General features: G+C 42.7%; 1 protein-coding gene across 4 annotated transcripts in view; it reads left to right on the top strand.

Annotated features, from left to right (window-relative positions):
• Positions 1-22,225, top strand: part of CMKLR1 (chemerin chemokine-like receptor 1) — a 317,974-nt gene extending 295,749 nt beyond the window's left edge. For all 4 annotated transcript variants that reach the window (XM_086943088.1, XM_086943085.1, XM_086943086.1 and 1 more), the window contains one exon: positions 17,955-22,225. In XM_086943088.1, coding sequence (XP_086799214.1) covers positions 17,958-19,085 — 1,128 coding nt within the window. In that variant the 5' untranslated portion in view covers positions 17,955-17,957 and the 3' untranslated portion in view covers positions 19,086-22,225. The remainder of the gene's footprint in view (positions 1-17,954) is intronic.
• Positions 22,226-22,751: the final 526 nt, after the last annotated feature.

Below are 22,751 nucleotides of genomic sequence, written 5' to 3'. Positions count from 1 at the left end.
ACCCTCGCCCAATGCCCAAACCTTTGTGCTTTCTTCCAGCTAATGTTGGCAAGGAGGTGTTTCTGGTACGGGCAAAAACAAAAAGCATTGGTTTTGGCACCAAACTAGTTATACTAAAATGGCCTGACTTGGCTTTATCCCAAATCCTAATGCCATGTAAAATCAGGCGCAGGCAAGGGGCTCCAGCGAGTACCCCATGATATACAAATTGGTAACGTGTGTGCTTTACACCTACTGTACCTCCAGTACAAGTTCAGAACAAATCCTAGGCTAGATACTACTGGCTCGCCTTTGCACCATGTGAGTGTTACACAGAGCAGTCCGATGTTTTGTGCGTGACTCTTGCTAAATCTGGCGCAGTGCTATTTTCTGTCCTTCGCTCCAACACTGTACTGCAATTTTTTACACAGCACTCAACTGCATGAAGTGCAGTAAATCTGTTTACAATGTTTAGATGGGTTACTGCAGCAGTTTCCCCTGTGAATTCTTCACTTTTGTACAAGAACGTACACTGCAGTGCAATGCAGTGTTTCCTACCTGGATGTTGTATGTACAGTATGTGAAAATATGGAACTTTGTACTGTGCACTGCTGAAGCTTTAATCTAGGAGCATAAGCTGGAATAAGACATTGGACCTCTTTTCCTGGATTGTGCAGCACATTGATGTTTCACTGAACATTATTCACCCGAACCAAAAAGTTTTTAAGGGGTAAAAAAAGATGCTTTACATCTTGTACCATGTGGACAAGTCAAATAGTCTTCTAGAGAACTGACTTTGTATCTCTTTTTTTTTAAATTTACCAATACGGAATTTAAGTAGAGGTCCCACCATAATGAGTCCACTATACCTTTAGTAGGACACTGGGCTTTCAGCTTGTATGTAATAAAGTTGACTTTTACAATGTCAACTACATTAAAGATGATTTGAAATTGTCAAAGTAATAATGCGTCCTTCATTATTAGCTTTGACAGTACCGGAAATGTCGAATTTTAAAAGTTGTTTTTCACATACATTGTTTAATTTATCCAGCAGTTACCTAATAACCCCTTAGTACCCAAAATGCTTCCAAACCCTGAACTCAAATTCCCCCTTACTACCAATTACCAGTACCCTTCCATGAACGAACCTTATAAAATCCTTACTTTCCCCTAATGATATCCTTCCCTGAAAACCCCTTCACTACCCTTTTACTCAACCAATCCCTGAACCCATAACTTCCCCTTATGCCTACATTTCCCTAAATCCTACTTACCCCTTAGAACCCCTTAATGCCAACGTTCCCTGAAACCTAAATAACCCTTACTAGGTCCTAATCCACTTCTCCATTGTAGGCCATCAGGTTACTGGTTGAGGTGGGCGAACTCCTACTAAAGCAGGAACCACAATTCCTGCCAGGGTGAAGTCACAAGCAAACCCCAAATTAACCTGTGCAGAAACCTCTGTTAGCGTAGCACAGAGCAGTCAGGCTTAAATTGGAGGCAATGTGTAATGTATACATGCATCACCTCAAAAATTAAGAAAGTGAAAACACACAACAAACGGAATCCCACACCAGATTAGAAACAAAGAATAATAAATAAAACAAGGCCAAAATGACAAAAATCCAATCAGTACAACTAGGGAAATGCAATTATAAATATTTAAGCAGAAATTGCACCAAAAAGCGTAAAGTGGTAACTGTGGCTGCCTGGTTGTGCCGGACTGGGATAAAGTTGTAAGTTCAGAAGGGTCGCAAAGTAGTGAGGGCTGGCTACAGGTACCTAGTTAGGCTCCCTGAATAAGAATACCTCAAATCCTGGTTGAAGAGCAAGGTTTTGCGTTGTTGATGCGTCTTGCAGTCAAGCGGATGCATAGGTTATGAGGAGCTGCAAAGTTGGATGTGAGGATCTGAATCATCGTTGAGGATTTAATCCAGGGCTTGCAATGTGAAGTCCAGCATTGAGGATGTACCTTGCAGCCAAGGTCGATGCATGGGTTCCAAGGAGCTGCGAGGCAGCGATGCAAGGTCCTGCATTGTTATGGAAGTTCTTGTTGATGAGGGCTTGCAATGCAGAGTCCAGCATAAAAGATGCTTCCTGCAGCTGAGGTGATGTGTCAGTTCAGAGGATCTGCAAGGCTGTGGTGCGAACTCTTGGTGCCAGGAAGGTCCACACAGCAGAGGCGAGGCATCGGTTGTGCATGGTTGAGCCACACAGCATGCTGCTGTTCTTCTGGATCCAGAAATGGGCTGGCAAGGCATCTTTAGGCCCTCTTCCAAAGGTCCGGGACTGGGGTAGCACCATAAGACAGGGTAGGACTCACAGTTGCAGAGTCCAGGTGCCAGTTTCAAGTGACTTGCCCTTTGATTCATTCTGGTGGTTCTGCATACAGGTTGCAGGACCAATCCTTCTCATCAACACAAGAGGATGCAGGTCAGCACAGTAAGCAGTATACCTTTCGTGATAAATCCAGCAGAGTCATAGTCCTTTCAGTAGCACAGCAGTTCTTCTTTCTTTCAGAATGTCCCATACGTCCAGAAGTGTACTGAAGAGTAAGCCTGGGCGGAGTTTGCAGAGTTTTGCTAAGCAGAACTCAGCAAGGTGACCAAAAGAGTGCACTTAGTCATACCTTTTCATGTTAATTTTTAGCCTCGGGTGTTTGTTCTGCGCTTGAAAATCAACATGAATGGTTTGTCGCCTGGGTTTACTGAAGAGTTGCTGCCTTAGGTTCGATATTCATACCTGCTTTCTCCTTTGAAGAGGGAGAAGCTTCTGGAGGTTTCCCTTTGAAGTGCACACATTTTCTGGCTCCCTTCCACTGGCTCCAGACTAACTACAGGAGGTATTCCATATTTTGTGCGAAGGCAGGATAAAGCCCATTCAATTGTAAAGTCGGGCTGTGCCCTGCTCCAACCTCCTGTTCAGCCAGTGAAGGCCCAACCAGGTACACCTAAGCAGTCTATTGTGTATGGCTGTCTGGGAGGAATGCACAAAGCCCGACTGGTAACCACTCCCAGTCATGTTAGTCAGAGACAGGCTACAGGCACTAAATGGCCAAGGCAGGATAATGCCAACTTTCTAAAAATAAACAAACTTGATGGTTTCTGGACTTTTCCATAGCCACTTTGGACTGCTATCAAGTTGCACAAAACAGAAAAATGGCTGTAATTGTTTACATTTCTTCATTAGAAAGCCAAGTCAAGTGAATACATTTGCTTGGCACTTGCATTTATTTTACTGTTCCTGTAGTCATAATCAATGCCCTTTCAATATATCATGAAAAAGAAAACTTCTCAACTTTTACATTAATACAATATACCACAACACAAAATATAACAACACATTAATAAAACAAATGACTGTAAGTTTGTGCCACTCACTAACCTAAGTAGAGATTCCTATAAAGCCCTATGAGTCCTGTGCTAAGTCCGCCACTGGATTCAAGCTAACCTGCCTGATAAGGAGTGAGACCATGAAATCAGTCCCAGGATGCTTGTTTCCGGTCCAGGGAGGACCTGGCTTGGCAATTCGGTTGGACTGTTCCCATGAGGCACAGAGTCAAGACTGATTTGCATATGGCCATATCTGAACTGGGGTGGCGTGGTGAGCAAAATAACGATGGATTAATCCCAGATCTGTGACTGGGGGTGAATGTTTTGCCATTGTGCAACATTCCGTCCATCAATTGTTGTTTTTGCTGTTTCCATGAGGAACAGGGTCAAGACTGATTTGCATTAGGCGGGGTCCAAGAGTGGGTGGCATGGTGAACAAAAGAACAATGGATTAAACCCAGATCTTTGTGACTGAAGGTGAATGTTTGCATTGTTCAGCAACATGTTCATGATTGTTCCTTTTGCTTTTGTTGCCCTAAGTGTGAAGGGTATGCCCAGACGTGGGTCCCGTGCTCACTGCACCACTGGATTCAAGCTAGCCTGGCTAATGAGGTGTGATGTCCTGAAGCCAGTACCAGCATGCTTGTTTCTGGTCCAGGGAGAACCTGGCTTGGCAGTTCAGGCTGGATTGTTCCCATGAGGAACAGGGTCAAGGCTGATTTTCATATGGCTGAGTCAAAGCTGGGGTAGCGTGGTGAGCAAAAGAACAATGGATTAAACTTAGATCTTTGTGACTGGGGTGAATGTTTGCATTGTTCAGCATTCCGTCCATCATTTTTTCCATTTGCGTTTGTCACCCTAAGTGGGAAGGGTATGCCCAGACGTGGATCATGTGCTCACTGCGCCACTGGATTCAAGCTCGTCCTGCTGATGAGGGGTGATACCCTGAAACCGGTCCCAGGGTGCTTTTTCCGGTCCAGGGAGGACCTGACTTGGCAGTACTGGCTAGACTGCTTTGCATATGCCTGGGTCTCAAGCTGGGGTGGTGTGGTGAGCAAAAGAATGGTGGATTCACTCCCGGTCTTTGTCACTTGGGGGGAATGTTTGCAATGTTCAGCATTCCGTCCATCATTTGTTCCTTTTGCTTTTGTTGCCCTAAGTGGGAAGGGTATGCCCAGATGTGGATCATTTGCTCACTGCACCACTGGGTTCAAGCTAGCCCGGATGATGAGGGGTGATGCCCTGAAACTGGTCCCAGGATGCTTTTTCCGGTCCAGGGAGGACCTGACTTGGCAGCTCAGGCTAGACTGTTCCCATAAGGAACAGGATCAAGACTGATTTGCATATGCCTTGGTCTCAAGCTGGGGTGGTGTGGTGAGCAAAAGAATGATGGATTTAACCCAGGTCTTTGTGACTGGGGTTGAATGTTTGCATTGTTCAGCATTCCGCACAATTTTTGCTCCTTTTGCTTTTGTCGCTATAAGTGGGAAGGGTATGCCCAGACATTGGTCTAGTGCTCATTGCACCACTGGATTCAAGCTAGCCTGGCTAATGAGGGTGATGCCCCGAATCTGGTCCCAGGTTTCTTGTTTCTGGTCTGGCATGGGAGTTCAGGCTGGACTGTTCCCATGAGGAACAGGGTTAAGACTAATTTGCATATGGCTGGATCCAAGCTGGGGTGGCATGGTGAGCAAAAGAATGATGGATTATTCCCAGATCTTTGTGACTGGGGGTGAATGTTTGCATTGTTAAACATTCAGTCCATCATTTGTTCCTTTTGCTTTTATCACCCTAAGTGGAAAGGGTATGCCCACACATGGGCCCCATGCTCACTGCGCCACTGGCTGATATGGGGTAATGCTATAAAAATGGTCCCAGAATGCTTGTTTCTGGTCAAGGGAGGACCATGCTTGGCAGTTCGGGCTGGACTGTTCCAATGAGGAACTGGGTCAAGATTGAGTTGCATATGCTGAAACTGGTCCCAGGATGCTTATTTTCCGGTGCAGAGAGAATTTTCTCCAAAATTGCCCCTACTTTCTGGAACACACTGCCCATCCCTCTCAGAACAGAAGGCGACCACAAGAAATTCTGCAGGTCCCTTAAAACCTTTTTATTCTAATCACCTCTCCCTCAGCTCGCCCTCCCTGTGACCTATGGTAACTGCTAATGCAGCGCTATGAGACCGTCTGGTGATATATGTGATTAATAAATGTCACATAGATAGATAGATAGATAGATAGATAGATAGATAGATAGAGAGATAGAGAGATAGATAGATAGATAGATAGATAGATAGATAGATAGATAGATAGATAGATAGATAGATAGATAGATAGATAGATAGATAGATAGATAGATAGATAGATAGACATATAGATAGACAGATAGACAGATAGATAGATAGGTGGCCTGGCTGTTCGGGCTGGACTGTTCCCATAAGGAGCAAGGTCAAGGCTGATTTGCATTCGGCTGGGTCTAAACTGGAATGGTATGGTGAACAAAATAACGATGAATTAAACCCAGATCTGTGACTGGGGGTGGGTGTTTGACAATGTTCAGCTTTGTGTCCATCATCTTTTTGTGTTGCAAAGGGTTTATTATGCCAGATTGCAATGGCAGTTTAATTCTGTACTCATAGGCTGCAATAGTAGTGCTGAGGCAGGTTTAAAGGGCTACTTATGTGGGTGGTACAATCAATGCACATGCAGTACTAGTTTACTAAGGACTTATAAGTAAATTAAATATGCCTATTGGGGATAAGCCAATGTTAAGCAGTGAGCAGAAGCACTTTAGCATTAGTTCGCAGTGCTAAAGTGAACAGAGCCCAAGGCCAACAAAAGCGAGATTACAAAAAATATAGAGGAGTAAGGTAAAATGTTTTGAAGAAGACCACCCTAAGGCTGACAGGACTAACAACTACATCACTGTACACTGTACATCATCCACTCTGCTTCAGCAGGAGGATGCCCCTCTTGTCCCTGTTCCCAGGCAACCTGCTTTGCCCTATAAGGCACAACATTGTTTGATTTTTACTTTCAGCCACAATTTGTGTTTTATTCTGTTTTTCAGCAGATGCAATTTTTTACATCGGTTCTTTTCGATATGCTTTTGCCCCACAATTTCTTTTCTGAAAATCATTTTATACTGGACTCTATCAATCTATTACTAACTCCCTCTTTTTTAAGTCAGAATTGTTACTGTGTGGAGCTTATTTCTCTGTATATGGGCCAGATTTCCAAAGTTAGTATGTAGGCTATGTCATCCCTCCAGCTTTCTCATATATCTGCATTGACACTTTCTGGCTGTGAAATGGTTACTTTTCAAGTAATTTACATCTCTTGTTAAACATTGGTCTAATCACACATGAGCTATCCATTTTAATATGTTGATTTTGAGACATGCGATAATGTGTGCTTCATCTAACTCCTGTGGCTAATGAAATGCATACCTTAAAACCCCCTTTCACTGTTTACATCTCTGGAGGGATAGACAACTTCAGCTAACAACTTAGTGGTACCAGAAGCAAGGAGTAGGTATATTTAGGTGTAAAGGCAAGACGTACCTTTTGGGGTATGTGTGAATATAAAGGCTATCCTCCCCCTCTTTGTATAGGAGGCTGGTATCTACTGAAATTTACGGTCCATAAATAGATTTCCCACCACAGGTAGGACTCACCTGGGTGTATCCTATGTTTTTAGCATCACATATTTCGTAAAAGCGGCCACCAGGATATACCTGTGGATTCTTGTCCCTGAAGAGTGCCCTAGAGCCGTTACAGCTACTTTATTGGGCCGAAACATGTTGGCCTAACCATAGCGACTGTTTGAACCATTGTTCTAAATACACCATCTTGCCATGGTTTTTAACCATACCTGCAGTCCTCACTCAATGAGGTTATACAGCAGGGGAACTGCAAGGCATTCTTAACAGACTGATCTGGATCCCATATTTGTCCAATAGCTTTTTATCTAAGAACTCATTCCTACCCTGATTCCAACAGGAGGTTGAGTCCGCACTGGTGGCATTGTCCTACTGTGGTGGGGAGAGGATGAAGATGATGAAGGAGGACACAATTTTGTGTGTGAGGATTCCTCTTCAATGATAAGAATGATCTCCCCTTCCCTTGGCACTTAGATAAGAATTCTGGAATGTCCAAATTGGACCTGCATCTGTTTTTTCATCGGAAGGAATACAGTCATTCTCATTCTGGACATAGCTACGAAGCTCATTTGTGGTTGATGATTTAAGATGTGCTGTAGCTTGCTTCCCCCTTTCCTTTTTGTGTTAAGAGAATGCCTGCCTGGAAGACTTCTGAAGCCATGCTTCTTTTTGTTATGAAAAGGTAATTCTCAAACAAATCAACTCATCAGTTTAAAATCCTTTTGAAGTGAGCTGAGCTGCGCGTGCTAGAGGTGGGAAAGCTAAAACAAATACTTTGCTTTAAAGCTACCCTAAGCCATTTAGGATTTTAAGACACCCATTAGTTAGGCGTGTACAAGAAATAAGCCTCATTGGAGAGTTCAACTTATTTTACGTTTGTCCCACATTCATTCTCCTACTTGGGAATCTGAAGTCTGGGCATGTGTAGTAGACCTTCGTTAATTTTTTAATTTTTGTTGGTGTAATACGCATAATTTCAGCAAATATGCGTTACACGTGTTATGCAAAATTACCGAAATTACAGGATTACACTACTTCTCATAATTAAGCACCATTTGTTGTACAAATGTGCTGTGCATGTGCCCTTTACTGTAAAATATTTACTGCAAACACATGCAAACAGACAGTGGGTGCCTACAGTTTGTGGTGCTTTCCCCTTTTGCCCTTTTTTCAGCACTAAATGTGTCCGCTCCAAAAAGCTTTATTCGACAGTGAGTCATAAAAGCACGCACAATACATCTATCACAAGACACAATAAATAGTACATAACCATACACAAGATAAGAAATTATTAAATTCCAATGATTACTGTCGATTAAAAAACAAGTAAAAATTCATATACGATCCAATAAAAATTAATTCATAAAAATAAGAAGAGCATTAATAGCATCATTCATTGTGCTAGCTAGCAGCGGGTGGCAGTAAAGAACGTGTACGTATAATCCAAGCCCACCTTAAAAATGTGGCTACAACAACAACTATACACGGAGTACAATCTGACTCTAATATCCTTAGAGCTTCTATGTGCCTCCGGGTGCCCAGGTTTAAGCAAGTGGGTCTCAGCCATTTGCGTCGTGGGCCAGCATAGAGGAGGCATACAAAGAATACGTGGGCTATTGTATCAGCCATGTCTAAACACTTATGACATTTGTTATCTGGGGGTTGCGCCCATTTGTAGGTAAAAGCTTTGACTGGTAGGGATCCTACCCTAAACTGAAAAAACAGTTTACGATCTAAAGGGCTCTCAATGATATCCCAATATGCTTCACAAAAAGGCAGTGATTTATAGTTTAAAAAGCGACCAGTTAAATTCAAGAGATCCAGGATTGGCGGCCGCTCTTTCCGAATCCTTGCCGCCAAACTGTGGAATTCTCTGCCCGTCCACATCCGTGCCATTGATGAGCTCCTTGCTTTTAGGAAGGCGGTTAAAACCTTTCTTTTCCCCATAGCCCCTTAGTTCTGTTGATGCTGTGTTGTGTTTTCCATCTCCTGTCCGGTTTTTGTTCTGCACTAGCGCCAGGACGCCCCTTTGCTGGGGCAGCTGTGCACTCAATAAATCAGGATAACATAACATAACATAACATAACATAACAATTAGTGTTCATACTGGCTCTATGGGATGATGTCAAGACTATTTCCCAGTATATTACTTTCAATTGTTTTTTTGAGGGAAAGGTTGATGAGTCCGGTTCATCCCATAAGAGGGTTAGATCTAACTTTATTAAAAGAGATCTAAGCTCTTTGAGCCAATGGATTTTATGAAAGTGATCTACCGAGATCACGTCCTTCAGAGCCTGAACATAGTGTGTGAGTTTGGGGGTGGTCCAGATTCGCCTCCAGTACAAAAGTGGGCGTAACCTCGCTATATCTACAACATTTTTCCTACCTAAATCAAGTAAAAGCGGAACAGTAGGGGTGCTTTGGTAAAACCCATAACTCGGATCCATACAGGGTAGCACTTAACACTTTCATACTGTATATCTCCAAAGCTGGTGTTATTGGCTTTGTGAGAGAGGATTTGTGTTTAGACAATAGGGCACCTGCAAGCTGATGAAATTTTAAAGTGGCCATGTCCGTGTGACGTTTCCAACGCATGTTACTCTGGAGTAGAATACCTAGGTAGGTGAAAGCCTCCACCTGCTCTAAGGGTGTGTTGTTCAGAAAAATTCTACCTTTAAAAGATTTGTGCTGATTGAGGGACATGACCTTGTTTTTTGTTGTATTAATCTCAAATCCGCGCAGTTGGCAAAAGTCCCCAAAAGCGTTAACAGCCTTCTGCAGCCCGCTCGGAGTCCGTGATATAATCAACGTGTCGTCCGCGAACTTGAGGACAGGTACATGAACCCCAGCTATTACAGGGGCATCAGTGGGGGAACTACAAAGATGGTCAACTATTCTGTTTATATATAACGAGAACAGGGTGGGGGCCAAGACACATCCCTGCCGAACACCACACTCGACAGGGAATGAGTCAGTAACCTCACCCTGTGCCCCCCTTCTGATTCCAGCAAAGTCGCTCTCATGTAAGCGAACGAGGATGGTCAGTAGCTTAGGGGCCATTCCCAATTCAGCAAGAACTTTCCAAAGTTTACAGCGGGGGACTAAATTGAAAGTCGATTTCAAGTCAACAAAGACTGCATAAAGTAACCCTTCAGTCAAGACCACGTTCCTCCAATAGAGTGTAATAAAATAGAAGACTTGGTCTATAGAGCTAGTGCAGGGATGGAAGCCGGCTTGAAATGGAGATTAAATGTTGTGTTCCTCTACCCAAGTCTGAACTTTGTTTTGTACTAATCGACCAATACGTTTTTGTGCTGAGTCTATGAGACTAATGGGCCGGTAATTATTTGGGAGGGATTTATCACCCTTTTTAAAAACAGGAATTATTTCAGCTCCCTTCCACGAAGATGGAATGGAAGCACCCCTGGCCACTGAAGTGCGAAATATTGGCACCAGGACGGTCTATCACTTAAAAAAATGTCGGCCGGGATGCCATCCATGCCTGGAACTCTGCCAACAGTCACACAATCTAATGCTATACTAACATCTTTGATGGTAAAAATCTGGCTTTGGTAAAAGATGGCAGAGCATATTGGGACTTAAAAAATTCTAGCCACTGGGACTGAGCAACATTGTTTTGAGGAGGTTCTGCTAGTCCTCCCCTGTCCCATTTTATAATGTTCCAAAATTGCGTGGAATCATTAGCTTCACAAGCATATCTCAAGTCCCACCACCTATCCTCATCCCACTGTCTTTTTGCCACCCTCTGGGCGTATCTATACAAATCCCTTGCCTCTCTCACTCTGGTGGGATTCTTTGTCCTTATTAATTCCACACTCAATTTTTGACGAGCAAATTTACATGACTCATTATACCACCTGGCCATTGACGGCTTTGTGCCTCTATTTTATGGGTTCAGAGCCCTAATAAAAAAGGGTTTAAGCCTAGAAAAGAGGTGGGAGTGTGCCTCTAGCATAATTAGGGGAAAATCTGGGCTACTAATTTGGGGATTAAGTCAAGCCAATTCGCTCACGACCTCTGCTTTGAGTGCGTCCAAATTTGCAGGGTTCTCAATAAGTTTATTCCATTTGACATGGCACATATTATTTGAAGCAACAATGTCTAGTGTGGTTATCCCTCCTCTTGGAGGCTCATCTCTGCCCCCTTTTGGGCTTGGAATATCGAACAGAGAGGGTTATGGTCACTTTCCAGCCGGGGTTTAATGACCATGTGTACTAGACAATGCCATAGTCTTATGTCAACCAGGAGATAATCAATGCGGCTGCTGTTCCGTCCATTGTCAAATGTGTTCGCTCCCTGCAGGTCTGAGGGGGTTCTCCCGTTTGCTGCTCTAAGGCTTCTTTCAAAGCATAAGGCTTTTAGTTGAATGGCTGCAGCTGTCCATCTTTTTATACCAGGCACATCAAGTTTAGGGATTCCCCATCTAAGATCCTGGTCTGCCGAGAGATCCTGGTCCTCTTGACCAAGTGGTTCATAAGTGGTATTAAAATCTCCACCCACTATCGGAAAAATCTGCTCCGGGAGAGCCTCAAGTTGAGTGTCAAGAGCGGCTATTACCTCAGAAGTATGCCCCCCTGTTAACCCCCTGGCATAGACATTAAAAATAGCCACGCTATAACCATGGGTCCATTCAAGTCTAATCATCACGATATCATTCACTAGAGACCCAATTTGTTGCACCTTGCATCGTAAGCTCTGGCGAACCCAAATCACCAGTCCGCCTGCAGGCCGGCCTTTTGATTTTTTTGTTGCGGTGACATAGAAATTAAGAAATCCCACGCGAAAGACTGGGGCTACTGACTAAGACTCCTGAAAAATGTTAATGTATTGTTGATCTATGAAACAACACCATTCAGGAGACAAAACCTTGTTACCAATTCCCACAAGAATCCATGAAAGCAGAGACAAGCCTTCCTTTTTTTGCAGGGTTATACTCGTATTTAAGGGACTCTCTATTCCTCCCAGCATGTCACTCTCCCTCACTAATGTGTGCTTGACAGTATTAGACTTAATTAATTGAGAATTTTGCGAAATACTATTCGTTGTACAAATTCCACCCTCTCTGATGGAATTAAAACATGTCACTAGGGGGGAATTAGTGTCATGAGTGGTCCCTGCATTGGCCAGCAATCTTACAAAAGGACATGCCGGTGTCATGGGATCTTGACAGACAACTGCATTACCCTGTGCCCGATGGTCATTCACTCGCCCATTTGAAGGAATGTTTCTCAAAATATTGTTAGAGTCACCCTGTAGTCAATCGCATTCCTGCATATCGGTGAGGGCCCCAAACCGGTTCCTCAGACTAATCCCATCCAACAGGGATGGGGTCATCCTCCCGAATGGCAGGTATGCGTGCGGGCATTTTGGCCTAGACCTGCTGGAGCTCTTTGCACACCAAGATCTATTATAAAAAAATTCTAGGGTTAGTGGTATTTTCACCGAATCCCTTTGTTGGGGGGGTGTAGATTTCCCAGCACATTAGTCAGCACTTGTGGGCTGGAAAAGTTCATAGCTATACAATCGCCTTCAAATCTTTTTGTGTGATTGCCCAACCATGTCACCCTTCTAGCCATTATAATTTCCCTGGCTAGTTGCTGGCTGCCCTTTACAGATATCCTCATGTTATTGGTCAGCCAATACATTGCTTTGTCAATTAAAGTGGCTGCAGTTTCCACTTGACCAGGACCCAGAGGAGGAGCATTAGCCAAGACAAGTACTAATGGAAGGGCCTCAGGGATAAACTGGAATTCTTCTCTTTCTAGTAAGGGTTTGTGAATGGCTATCGGGACGGTCGGGCAAGTTGCAAGGGTAACAAGAGGGGCCCCTTTCTCAAGATTTGCCAGCTCGCTAGGGTGTTTTGGGGCAGCTCATTCAAGGGCTAGGTCCTTGCTGGTTAAACCCTCAGCATCAAGAGGAAGATCAAATATAGACTGAGTTGTGGGCATCAAAGGGATCTGCACCTTTGGGATGGTTGACTGCCCAACAGGCTCCTGGAGTACTAATATTGTTCTTGCGGAAGGTACATTATGCTGCGGTATTGGCCCACTATTCTGCTCCAAAGCAATCACCCTGTCTTCAATAGAAGTTAGCCTGGACATGATGGGAGCCAGAGTAAAGTCTAATTTCTGTTTAAGATTTACCCAGAGTGAACTAGATAAATCCTCCAGTGATGGCTGGATGTTTAAAGGTAGCTGTCTGGATGATTTAGGCTTTGCTTTTGGAATCCTTGCCCCTTCTGTTGTTTAACCTTGCTAAGGGGTACCAACCCACCAGCCCTTGTACATCGTCTCATGGGTGGGGTGGGCGAGGGGGAAAAACTGGATGAGGCATCTTCAATGCAACCTAGGGGGAATACATTTTGGGGCTGGTTGTGACAACTCAGAGATATGCTGGGTGGTTCAACCGGGTCTATCAAATCCCGTGATAGACCTGGGGATGGAGTCAATAGCTGGGAGGCAATACCCTCTGAAATGTCATGTACCATGGCGTCAACAGGACGGCCTGGGTCCAAGGAAAGCCTCCTTTCGGTTCTTTCGATTTCCTCATTGAGCATGCTAGAAACTTTCACCAAATAAGAGTCCAGAGTCGCCACTCCCCCTCCGTTGGGTTTACAAACCTCGGTTCTCTTTTTTTCCCACGATTACTTAACAAAATGATTGGTGGGAGACAGTACCTTTCCTTGAAGCAAATGTTAGAGGGGTGGCCCAGCCCAGCCACGTCCTGCCCCGGATGGCCACAGACGGCCTGCCCTATGCCCGGGCTTCGCCTGGCACCGCCCGCACGCGTCCCGCACTGCGGGGCACCTGCTGTGGCTTAATAGGGCCTTGGCGCCGCCTGATGATGCTGTTGGCAGGCGCCAGGGCTGGGGCTTCTGGGAGTAGTAGTCCGCAATGGAGGCTCCATAGTCCGAAGGCCGTTCCCCTCACGGCGTCTGGTGAGAGTTAAATGCTGTTTCCCTCACGGCTTGTCCTGCTGCAAGGTATGCCCCTGGTTCTGAGGGTGCTGGTAAACACCCGACAGAAGAGCGCGTCCCGCTCTGCGGGGCACCGGCTGTGGCTTAATAGCGCCCTGGCACCGCCTGATGATGCTTTTGGCGGGCGCCGGGGCTGAGGTTTCTGGGAGTAGTAGTCCGCAATGGAGGCTCGGTAGTCCGAAGGCTGTTCCCCTCACAGCATCTGGGGGGGCTAAATGCTGTTTCCCTCACGGCGTGTCCTGCTGCAAGGTATGCCCCTGGTTCTGGGGGTGCTGGTAAACCCCTGAGAGAAGAGCGCGTCCCGCGCTGCGGGGCACCGGCTGTGGCTTAATAGGGCCCTGGTGCTGCCTGATGCCGCTGTTGGCGGGCCCCGGGGCTGGGGCTTCTGGGAGTAGTAGTCCGCAATGAAGGCTCTGTAGTCCAAAGGCCGTTCCCCTCACGGCGTCTGGCGGGAGCTAAATGCTGTTTCCCTCACAGCGTGTCCTGCTGCAAGGTATGCCCCTGGTTCTGAAGGTGCTGGTAAATCCCCGAGAGAAGAGTGTGTCCTTGCGTTAACAATTCATGCAAGGATGCATTTCTTGTTAAAATGTAATGCTAAATGATGAAGTTTTGTTTTGTTTACTTACACCTAATTTTGTTGAAATGTTGTGTAACTACGCAAAAGCAAATTACGCAAATGTACTTATCATGTATATTCTCAAAAATTGCATATGTGCGGAGAGCCTGGTGATGCAGAATTTGATGACAGATAATACATCTTCAGTATATGATTTGGACATCAAAGATGCCCCTCAAATCCTTCATGAATAGGCCCCATAGACCTTAGAGAATAAATATGTTGGTGTTATTAAATATAGAGGCATATTTAGGGGAAAGACACCCAGCGCAGCAAGTCCCTTGCGCTGCCTGACAGAGATTTAAAAAAAAAATAATATGGTGCATTCCTGCCTTTGTCCCTGCACTGGCGCTGTTTTGGCTGCCTAGCGCCAATGCAGGCACCCTACACCATGGTGCAAGGGTGCCTGTGTTGCATGCCGGAATATTTTTGTGCAAGAAAGGGCATCTTCCTGCACAAAAACAATCCTGAGAGGCATATTCATTTTTCTATGTGTGCAGAATTCACTACACATAGAAAGAGGAAGTAACAAGAAGAAATAAACGTATTTCTCATTACACCTCCCCTGGGAATTCATGTTTGGTGCATTAGTAAATCAGGGAATGCCTCAAACGCCATGAGCGTTGCGTGGGAACACTCATGCAATTTTCATAGAATGCGTTCCCTGGGCAGAGTACCGCAATTCAGCGATTTGTAATGCTTCGCGTAACTCCAGATTTATGAAGCAACTCGGGACCACGCAAGGCCTTGCATGGCTTCATAAACTGCATTTTGAGCTTGAGTGGTCCCAGCGCGACGCAAATCCCACATAAATGTGTTTCATTATTTCTACATTCAGATGGAAATTTGCAACACCAATGAATGAAATGAAGTTGTTTGAATTAGAAAGATTTTGAAAACTCACAGTTTGTTAACATTATGGGTCAATCACACCCTGAAACACTATGGTGAAATATTTAAACAGTTTGAGCACCTCGGTGTCGAATGTTGCATGGGTACTGTTTAAGCCCAAAATAAAAGTTAAATGTACAAGTGTACATTTTGTCTTAAGTTAGTTGCATATATTTATTGAGGTCTCACCATTTTTCCTGGCTACATCCTCCATGCACAGGAACAACATGCTAAGATGTCATCTAAATGTTGATAAACATAGGGTCCGATTCACATAACTAATTTAAGACAAAATCCTAAACTTACTACCATTTTGGTATTCACAGAAGGCACTTACTCATTTTGGTATTCACAGAAGTTAGGAGTCCTAACTTTAGGACTGCTAAATGCCTAAGGTTCTTTTACGTTTCTAATGTATATGGTGGGCAGCCGTATATCCTATGTCCTTGTGCTGCAACTGTCCTTTCCAATGCTGTATTGGGTGTTGTGATTAGTGCTGTGGTTCCTGAGATTACCCACCTCAAAGGTTTCGGCTCTCTCTTTATTATATTAGTATAGATTATTTGCTCTTTGCACCTTATTTGATAGGTACAGGGGATATTTCTATAGGCAATGAGAAAGGAGGGAAATGGATTTCAGCTATAAGATAAAATGATATATTGAATTTTAGTTGTACAAATTAATAATAATTGCTTGTATTGTTAAAGTTGCTCATTGTAAGGTTTAATTCTGCTCAATTAAATAAACAAAAAGAAAAATGATGTCTGCTCTGGAGAAACGGAGGGGCGAATCGACTATGTTTCTTTGCAGCACAGCGCAGTAACAAAAGTTCCTGTTCATGTTGCATGAAGGGGATTGATCACATCAGCACCATATGCACTATGATATCGTTCGGTTTAACTCTCCCCTAGTGCAGGTATACTTTATTCTGCCTTTCACCAAAAACAAACACCATTGCACCATAATGTAATGTGGTGTGCGTGATATCCAGCATAGGTGTTATACTGGGAGTGTACGCTTCTAATACAAAATACTGTGCTTTACAAAAGTTAAACATTTTTCCAACTTTGCATGTGGAAAGTTTGGATGAAATAAAACTTTTATCTAAAGTTATGCTTTCTTCAAGGAGGTAAAGTTTATTGATGCAAGTCCCTTTCTATCAATGTTAGTAGATAGGGATTAGCATCAAAATCTTTGAGATAAAGTAGGATAAAGTATCTCATGGCACGAGTTTGCCGTACTATAGAACTACTTTCAACTGCAAATCAGAATTTGTTTTAGAAAGTAGATTCCAAGACAAAACTTTGCCCCAGTAAATCTGCCTCATAAACTCAAGATTTAAAACTTACAACATGGTTTCATTGTGATAGGAACGTATTACTACGCAAACGAATCCTTCTAGAAAGCTTAGACTAACGAAAATTGAAAACAAACGTGAGGTTCTAACCCTGTGCCTTGCAGTTTGTTTGCAGCTCTGTTTGCAGGTTTATAGCTCATTGTGCTATATCAGAAGGATTGCATTTATTCACGACAAGTAACAACAGGATCTCTGTGACAAAAGTAGTAACCCTCCTATCTATCTACACAAAATAGAAATCTGTGATGGGCATGTGACGCTTTATGCTTTGTAGCAGGAACATTAACGCTCAACGCTACTTTACTTAAGATGAGACAACATTGTGACTAGACAAGTCACTGATCTCTCTCTTCAGTGCATTAACCACCAGAGGCATCTTATCATTATTATTTTCCACTGAAAAATGCTGGGCCCGCAGAGACCTTTGCAGACTGCTCCTCATTTGTCTCAGCATATCACGCAAATGACGTCGCCCTAAAGCTTGGCACTGGGTACAGTGATGTCTGTTTAAACCCAGACTGGAAGATTGATTTGGGGGGACAGAGGAAAATATAGATGTTCTTGGTACCTCTAGACCTCGACATAAGCTGAGCTGCATGGGTCTGGGATCTGACTCCAGCCATGTGATAATACCTCAGGAAAGCTCTCTGTTTCTTGAGCCTAAAGGGAGGCTGAGGCTATTGCCTCCATTGAACAGATCACACCGGTCAGGGCTGCAGAGGAGGATAATGCAGCTTAGAGGAGACGAGAGAAAGGAGATTGTTGAATCTAACAGAAATTATCCAGAGCTGGGACCATGGTCTTCCGTTTTTCCAGACTGGTCTCTCCAGTATTAAGCTCAAAGCAGGATTCTGGCCATGGCCTCTGCAGCATCTTCAGTGTGTGTGTGGGTTGTATGGCTGCTCAAGCCTCTTCCAGTTGTGCGGTAGGTGGTTTAGAGAGGAATATGCGCATATTCTATCCTTGATATGCGATAAATAAACCAGACCAAACCACAATGTATGAGCATAATGAAACACATTGAGCTGTTTTTTTTAAAAAAATCATGTTTTGTTAAGGATATGTACAGTGAATGTCCTATATAATTCGTATTTTTAAAAAAATGTACTTCTTTTTTTGCAGATAATGCATGGGCAGAGCAGAACCTTATTCACATTTGACTACAATGATGAAGCTGCGTATACGGATGAATATGAAAACTCATCTTATCAAATTACATACAATGACACTGACTATCCTACCATTCCTGATATTGATGATGACACGCAACAGTCAACAAGTGAGCACGAGATTGCTATGCAGATATTTACCGTTGTGATCTACAGTGTTGTCTGCATTTTGGGGGTCCTCGGAAACAGCTTGGTCATCGGCATCATAGGGTTCAAGATGAAAAAATCAGTCAACACAATTTGGCTTCTCAATCTGGCCATTGCCGACTTCCTATTCACGTTCTTCCTCCCGCTAACTATTGTATATACAGCCATGAATTTCCATTGGATATTTGGAGTGGCCTTATGTAAGTTGAACTCTTTTGTGATGATTTTGAATATGTTCACCAGCGTGCTCTTGTTAACCATCATTAGTCTTGATCGCTGCATCTCAGTGATCTTCCCTGTTTGGTCGCAAAACCATCGCAGCCCAAGGTTAGCATATTTCGTCTGCCTGGTTGCTTGGGCAATTAGCTTCTTTTTGAGTTCACCATCACTTTTCTTCCGTGATGTTCAATATCGAGAGGATAAAACCCGGTGCTTCAATAACTTTTCCCTATCTATTAGGAGCGATGGTCTACAGGAAATGAGACATACGGCTGTGGTATATACAAGATTCATCTGTGGGTACCTTATTCCTGTGATCATCATTACTGGTAGTTACATTACAATTGTACTCAGACTAAGAAGAAACAAACTTTCAAAGTCTAGGAGACCATTCAAAATTATTCTAACAATCATTGTGGCATTTTTCATCTGCTGGACTCCATATCATATATTTAATATTATGGAAATTAAGCATGCCAGTATTTCACTTTCTGCATTAAGCATTGGGATCCCCATTGCAACTGCTGTTGCAACAGCCAACAGCTGCATGAATCCAATACTTTACGTATTTATGGGTCAGGATTTCAAGAAATTTAAGATGAACATATTATCAAGGCTGGAACACGCTTTGAGTGAGGAGGTGATGCACTCACGGATTTCCCACAGAAGCTTCTCAAAGATGTCTTCACTTACAGAAAAAGAAACAGTGCTACTCTGATCTTGTTAGAGGGATGTATGTACATTGAATAACAGATCCAATGACTTACCGCGTTTAGATAGAATGCAAGTGATCCGCCAAGCTATAGGAAGGAAGAGGGTGTCTTAAAGTAAAGAAAAAGCAAATACTTATATCCAAAGAACTGAAATGAATGACTTAAATATTTCTATTTGGTATTATTGATGCATGTGATGTATAAAGCATTCTTTTTATTGGACTTTTACGTTCTTTTTATATAACACATTAGTTTTAGGTGTATTTGACTACAGATACAAAGTTGCTTTTTGCAGGCACAAGACAAGCACTGTAACAGCATTTTATATCTAAGAGGACTTTGACTACTTTGAAATTGTTTTCATATGGAAGGACAATATGTAAGATAGGAGAATCAATTATTATCGTTGCCACAAAATTCCATTAATGTTTACTGGCTACAAGATATAATCAAGCTGCTCTCATTTTATCAAGAAACAGCATTGCAATCTTTCAACTCTCTAACCTGTTCTTCACTTTTTGTGGTGGCGGCTTTAGTTCATGAGCTGCATTACAGTTCACCATTACTAATGTTGACATATATTAGCAATGTTTGTGGAAATATGTAGGGATGGTTGTATGTCACTACAACACGGGCTATTACCACGGGTGCCATTACAACAGCGCACTTGCGTTGTAAAAGCAGCGTAGTAATAGCAGCGCGTGGTAATACCCGTGTTGTAAAGGCTGCTTACCGTAGGGATAAACTTTTTCACCAGAATTAATTCAAATGAGGTAATAATTTGATGAGATGGGGTATGATTACCTACTCATTATTCAAGTGTAATATGCCACAACATCAAACCAAAGGCTATGTATGTAAAGATGTATTGCAGCAGAAGACTGAAAATATTTAATAAAATGTTAATTATTGCGATTTTGTACATGATCTATACAAAAAATATAGATTTTATTCCAACTGAAATAGTCTTAGATCTGTACGTCTTTACAAAGCCATTTGTGCAGGTTTCTCATGCTTTATAGGTTAAAGGACCAATTCGCTGTCCTGATATTAATACTAAGAAATGTTGAACTCTTGTGAATCACAATGCACAACACCAATGTGACTTCTCGTCACTGAGAATGTGATGGTGCTGAGATGGATGGAATGCCGTGCAAAGTGGGGGAGAGAGTATGCACAAAATCGCACTTCTTTGTGGTCTTGAGCAGGGCACAAGTCGGGGGTACATGCTCGTACATGGCATCCACTCACTATTTTCACAGGGTGGAAACCGTACACCCTGCTAAGAAGTTGGGCCCCACAGAAATATGTTGAAATTGTCCCTGTGTAATTTTGAGACACCAGGACAAGTTCATCAGCTCCTGCACAATGTCTGCTTTCGATTTCCAGCAGCAAAGTGCATGCAGCAAGGGTTTTTTTTCACCTCAAGCTGAGCAATGATAAAGACTGAGGTTAAGGGGCCAGCAGGCTTCCTTTTGATCGAGTATGGGACTGGAGGCGTCCTGGAACCTTGCAAAGGCACCGGCGAGGAAACAAAAGCACACTCCTTATTTCTCTTCACAGGCACTTAAGAGATGCCTGCATTTAATTTGTTGTATATAAGTGTAAGCACTTTAAGAATGTAAGATGAGTTGGTCTATCTCACTATTTAAACAAATAACAATTTAAATAGCACTATTTTATTTCTTTTATAGCGCTACTCATCCCAATGAAGAGTGTCAGAGCGCTTTATATAACATACACGTTATCCATTCCAAATAAATCATATGTATGTAAATTAATGTACAAGATGTGTTACATGAGACAGTCTGGGTTAGAAGGTGTATGAGTCAAATACCCTTCATAGCTCACTGTGGTCTACTGGAAGGATTACAATGTATTCACTGCAAGTAACAAAAGGATCTCTGTGGTCAAAGCAGTAATCCACTTACCTCTCTACATAAAAGAAAAATCTGTGATCTGCATGTTACATGATATTCTTTGCAGGAGACAACTTTTTAAAAAACATATCTTATTGCATTTTCACTTGGCATATGTTATAACATACACATATCAGAGCATCACTTCCAATGAGGTCACTTCCTGTGATGTCACGTGAAATGTTATGAATCATGACGTCATGTGCTTTGATAGCACGTGTCATGATGTTGCTTGCATGCTGCCTGACTTGGTTAGTCCCTCCACCAATTTTTTTAGGACTTGTGCCCTGGTCTTGTGGAAGTTCCTTTGAGGTCCAGGGTCCCTGAGAGACAGCATGATGAAGGTCTTTTCTCCAGTCCATGTCTCCCTGAAGAGAGGGAGTTGTAGAAGTTTGGAAGTGGAAAAAGGAAATATGGGAGAGTAGTTGTTATATTTCTTAGTCAGCAAAGGTGTGCCTTGTGAACCAAAATTCTAAGTCTGTGAAGCCAATGAATGGAGATCAGTGCATCAAATATGTGCTTGAAATTGAAGTCGGCAGGTTGTGGAATTCTGGTCTCTCTGCCATTATGAAGACATAAAGTCATGGGAGACCCAGCAAGATGCCACACAAGCGCCCTTTTAATGACACGGATTTCCAGGAGGACCACAAATAAGTTGACATCAATTTGAAAGCCTTTCATGAGGAAATTCTGTGATTGCCTGCCTCTGCACACCCTCCAATCACCTTTCTGAAGCATGGACTGCTAGGAGAACCCAGAACTTTCCAGAAGACCCTTCTGCTTAACAGATCAAATGTATAAATGGTTATAAAATTCTGTTTCAGATTCAATTACCCTCAATATCTTTGCACTTCTTCCAACAGGATTTGCATTAAATCATATCCTTAAATGATTTTTATTTTACGTGGAATATATCCCATTTATTTATTGTGAAACAGAAAAATCTATGAAACCGGAATCTGTACTGAATTAGAAGTGTGAAACCTGTTTAGGAACATGTTTGTTGGTGCATTTGAGAGGCAAATAGGTTGAAAAAAAAAATCCATCACTCTAAATCTAAGGGTGAAAATAGGGATTGTTAACTGGGGTAAGTGGGGGGGCAGGTATGGTTAAGATTGCATTAAATTAGCTGAATCAATACAAAATAAATATAAAAACATGCTTCAACCGGAAATCTTGTTATTATGCCCATTTACTGTAACTCAAATTTAACAGGTTTTTTAAAGAGGAAATGGCTATAAAATGTGTTAACAGTACTAACACAACATTAAAGTGAAAAAATTACGGGGCCGATTCACAGAACTAACTTCAGACAAAATCCGAAACTTACTACTTTTGGTATTCGCAAAAGTTAGGATTTTGTCTTAAGTTTGTCTTAAGACATACTTAAGACAGACTTAAGACAGACTTAAGACAAACTTTAGACAGACTTAAGACAGACTTAAGACAAAATCCCAACTTACGTCTGTCTTAAGTCTGTCTTAAGTCAGTCTTAAGTCTGTCTTAAGTTTGTCCTAAGTCTGTCTTAAGTCTCTTAATTTTGCCTTAAGACAAATTTAAGACAAAATCCTAACTTCTGTGAATACCAAAAGTAGTACGTTTAGGATTTTGTCTTACGTTAGTTCTGTGAATCGGACCCTACATGTATAATACAACAATGTAGTAAAAGAAAGAAATGGCTAATTCAAAAGAAATCAGAATTTCAACCATCTGTGTAGGGGATCAGGAGTCATGAATGTTTAAATAATAAAC

The sequence above is a fragment of the Lissotriton vulgaris genome, chromosome 11 (assembly GCF_964263255.1).
Source record: "Lissotriton vulgaris chromosome 11, aLisVul1.2, whole genome shotgun sequence".
In the NCBI taxonomy this organism is placed as follows: domain Eukaryota; kingdom Metazoa; phylum Chordata; class Amphibia; order Caudata; family Salamandridae; genus Lissotriton; species Lissotriton vulgaris.
Note: the sequence above shows the minus strand (reverse complement) of the source record. Positions and strands in the feature narration are given on the sequence as shown.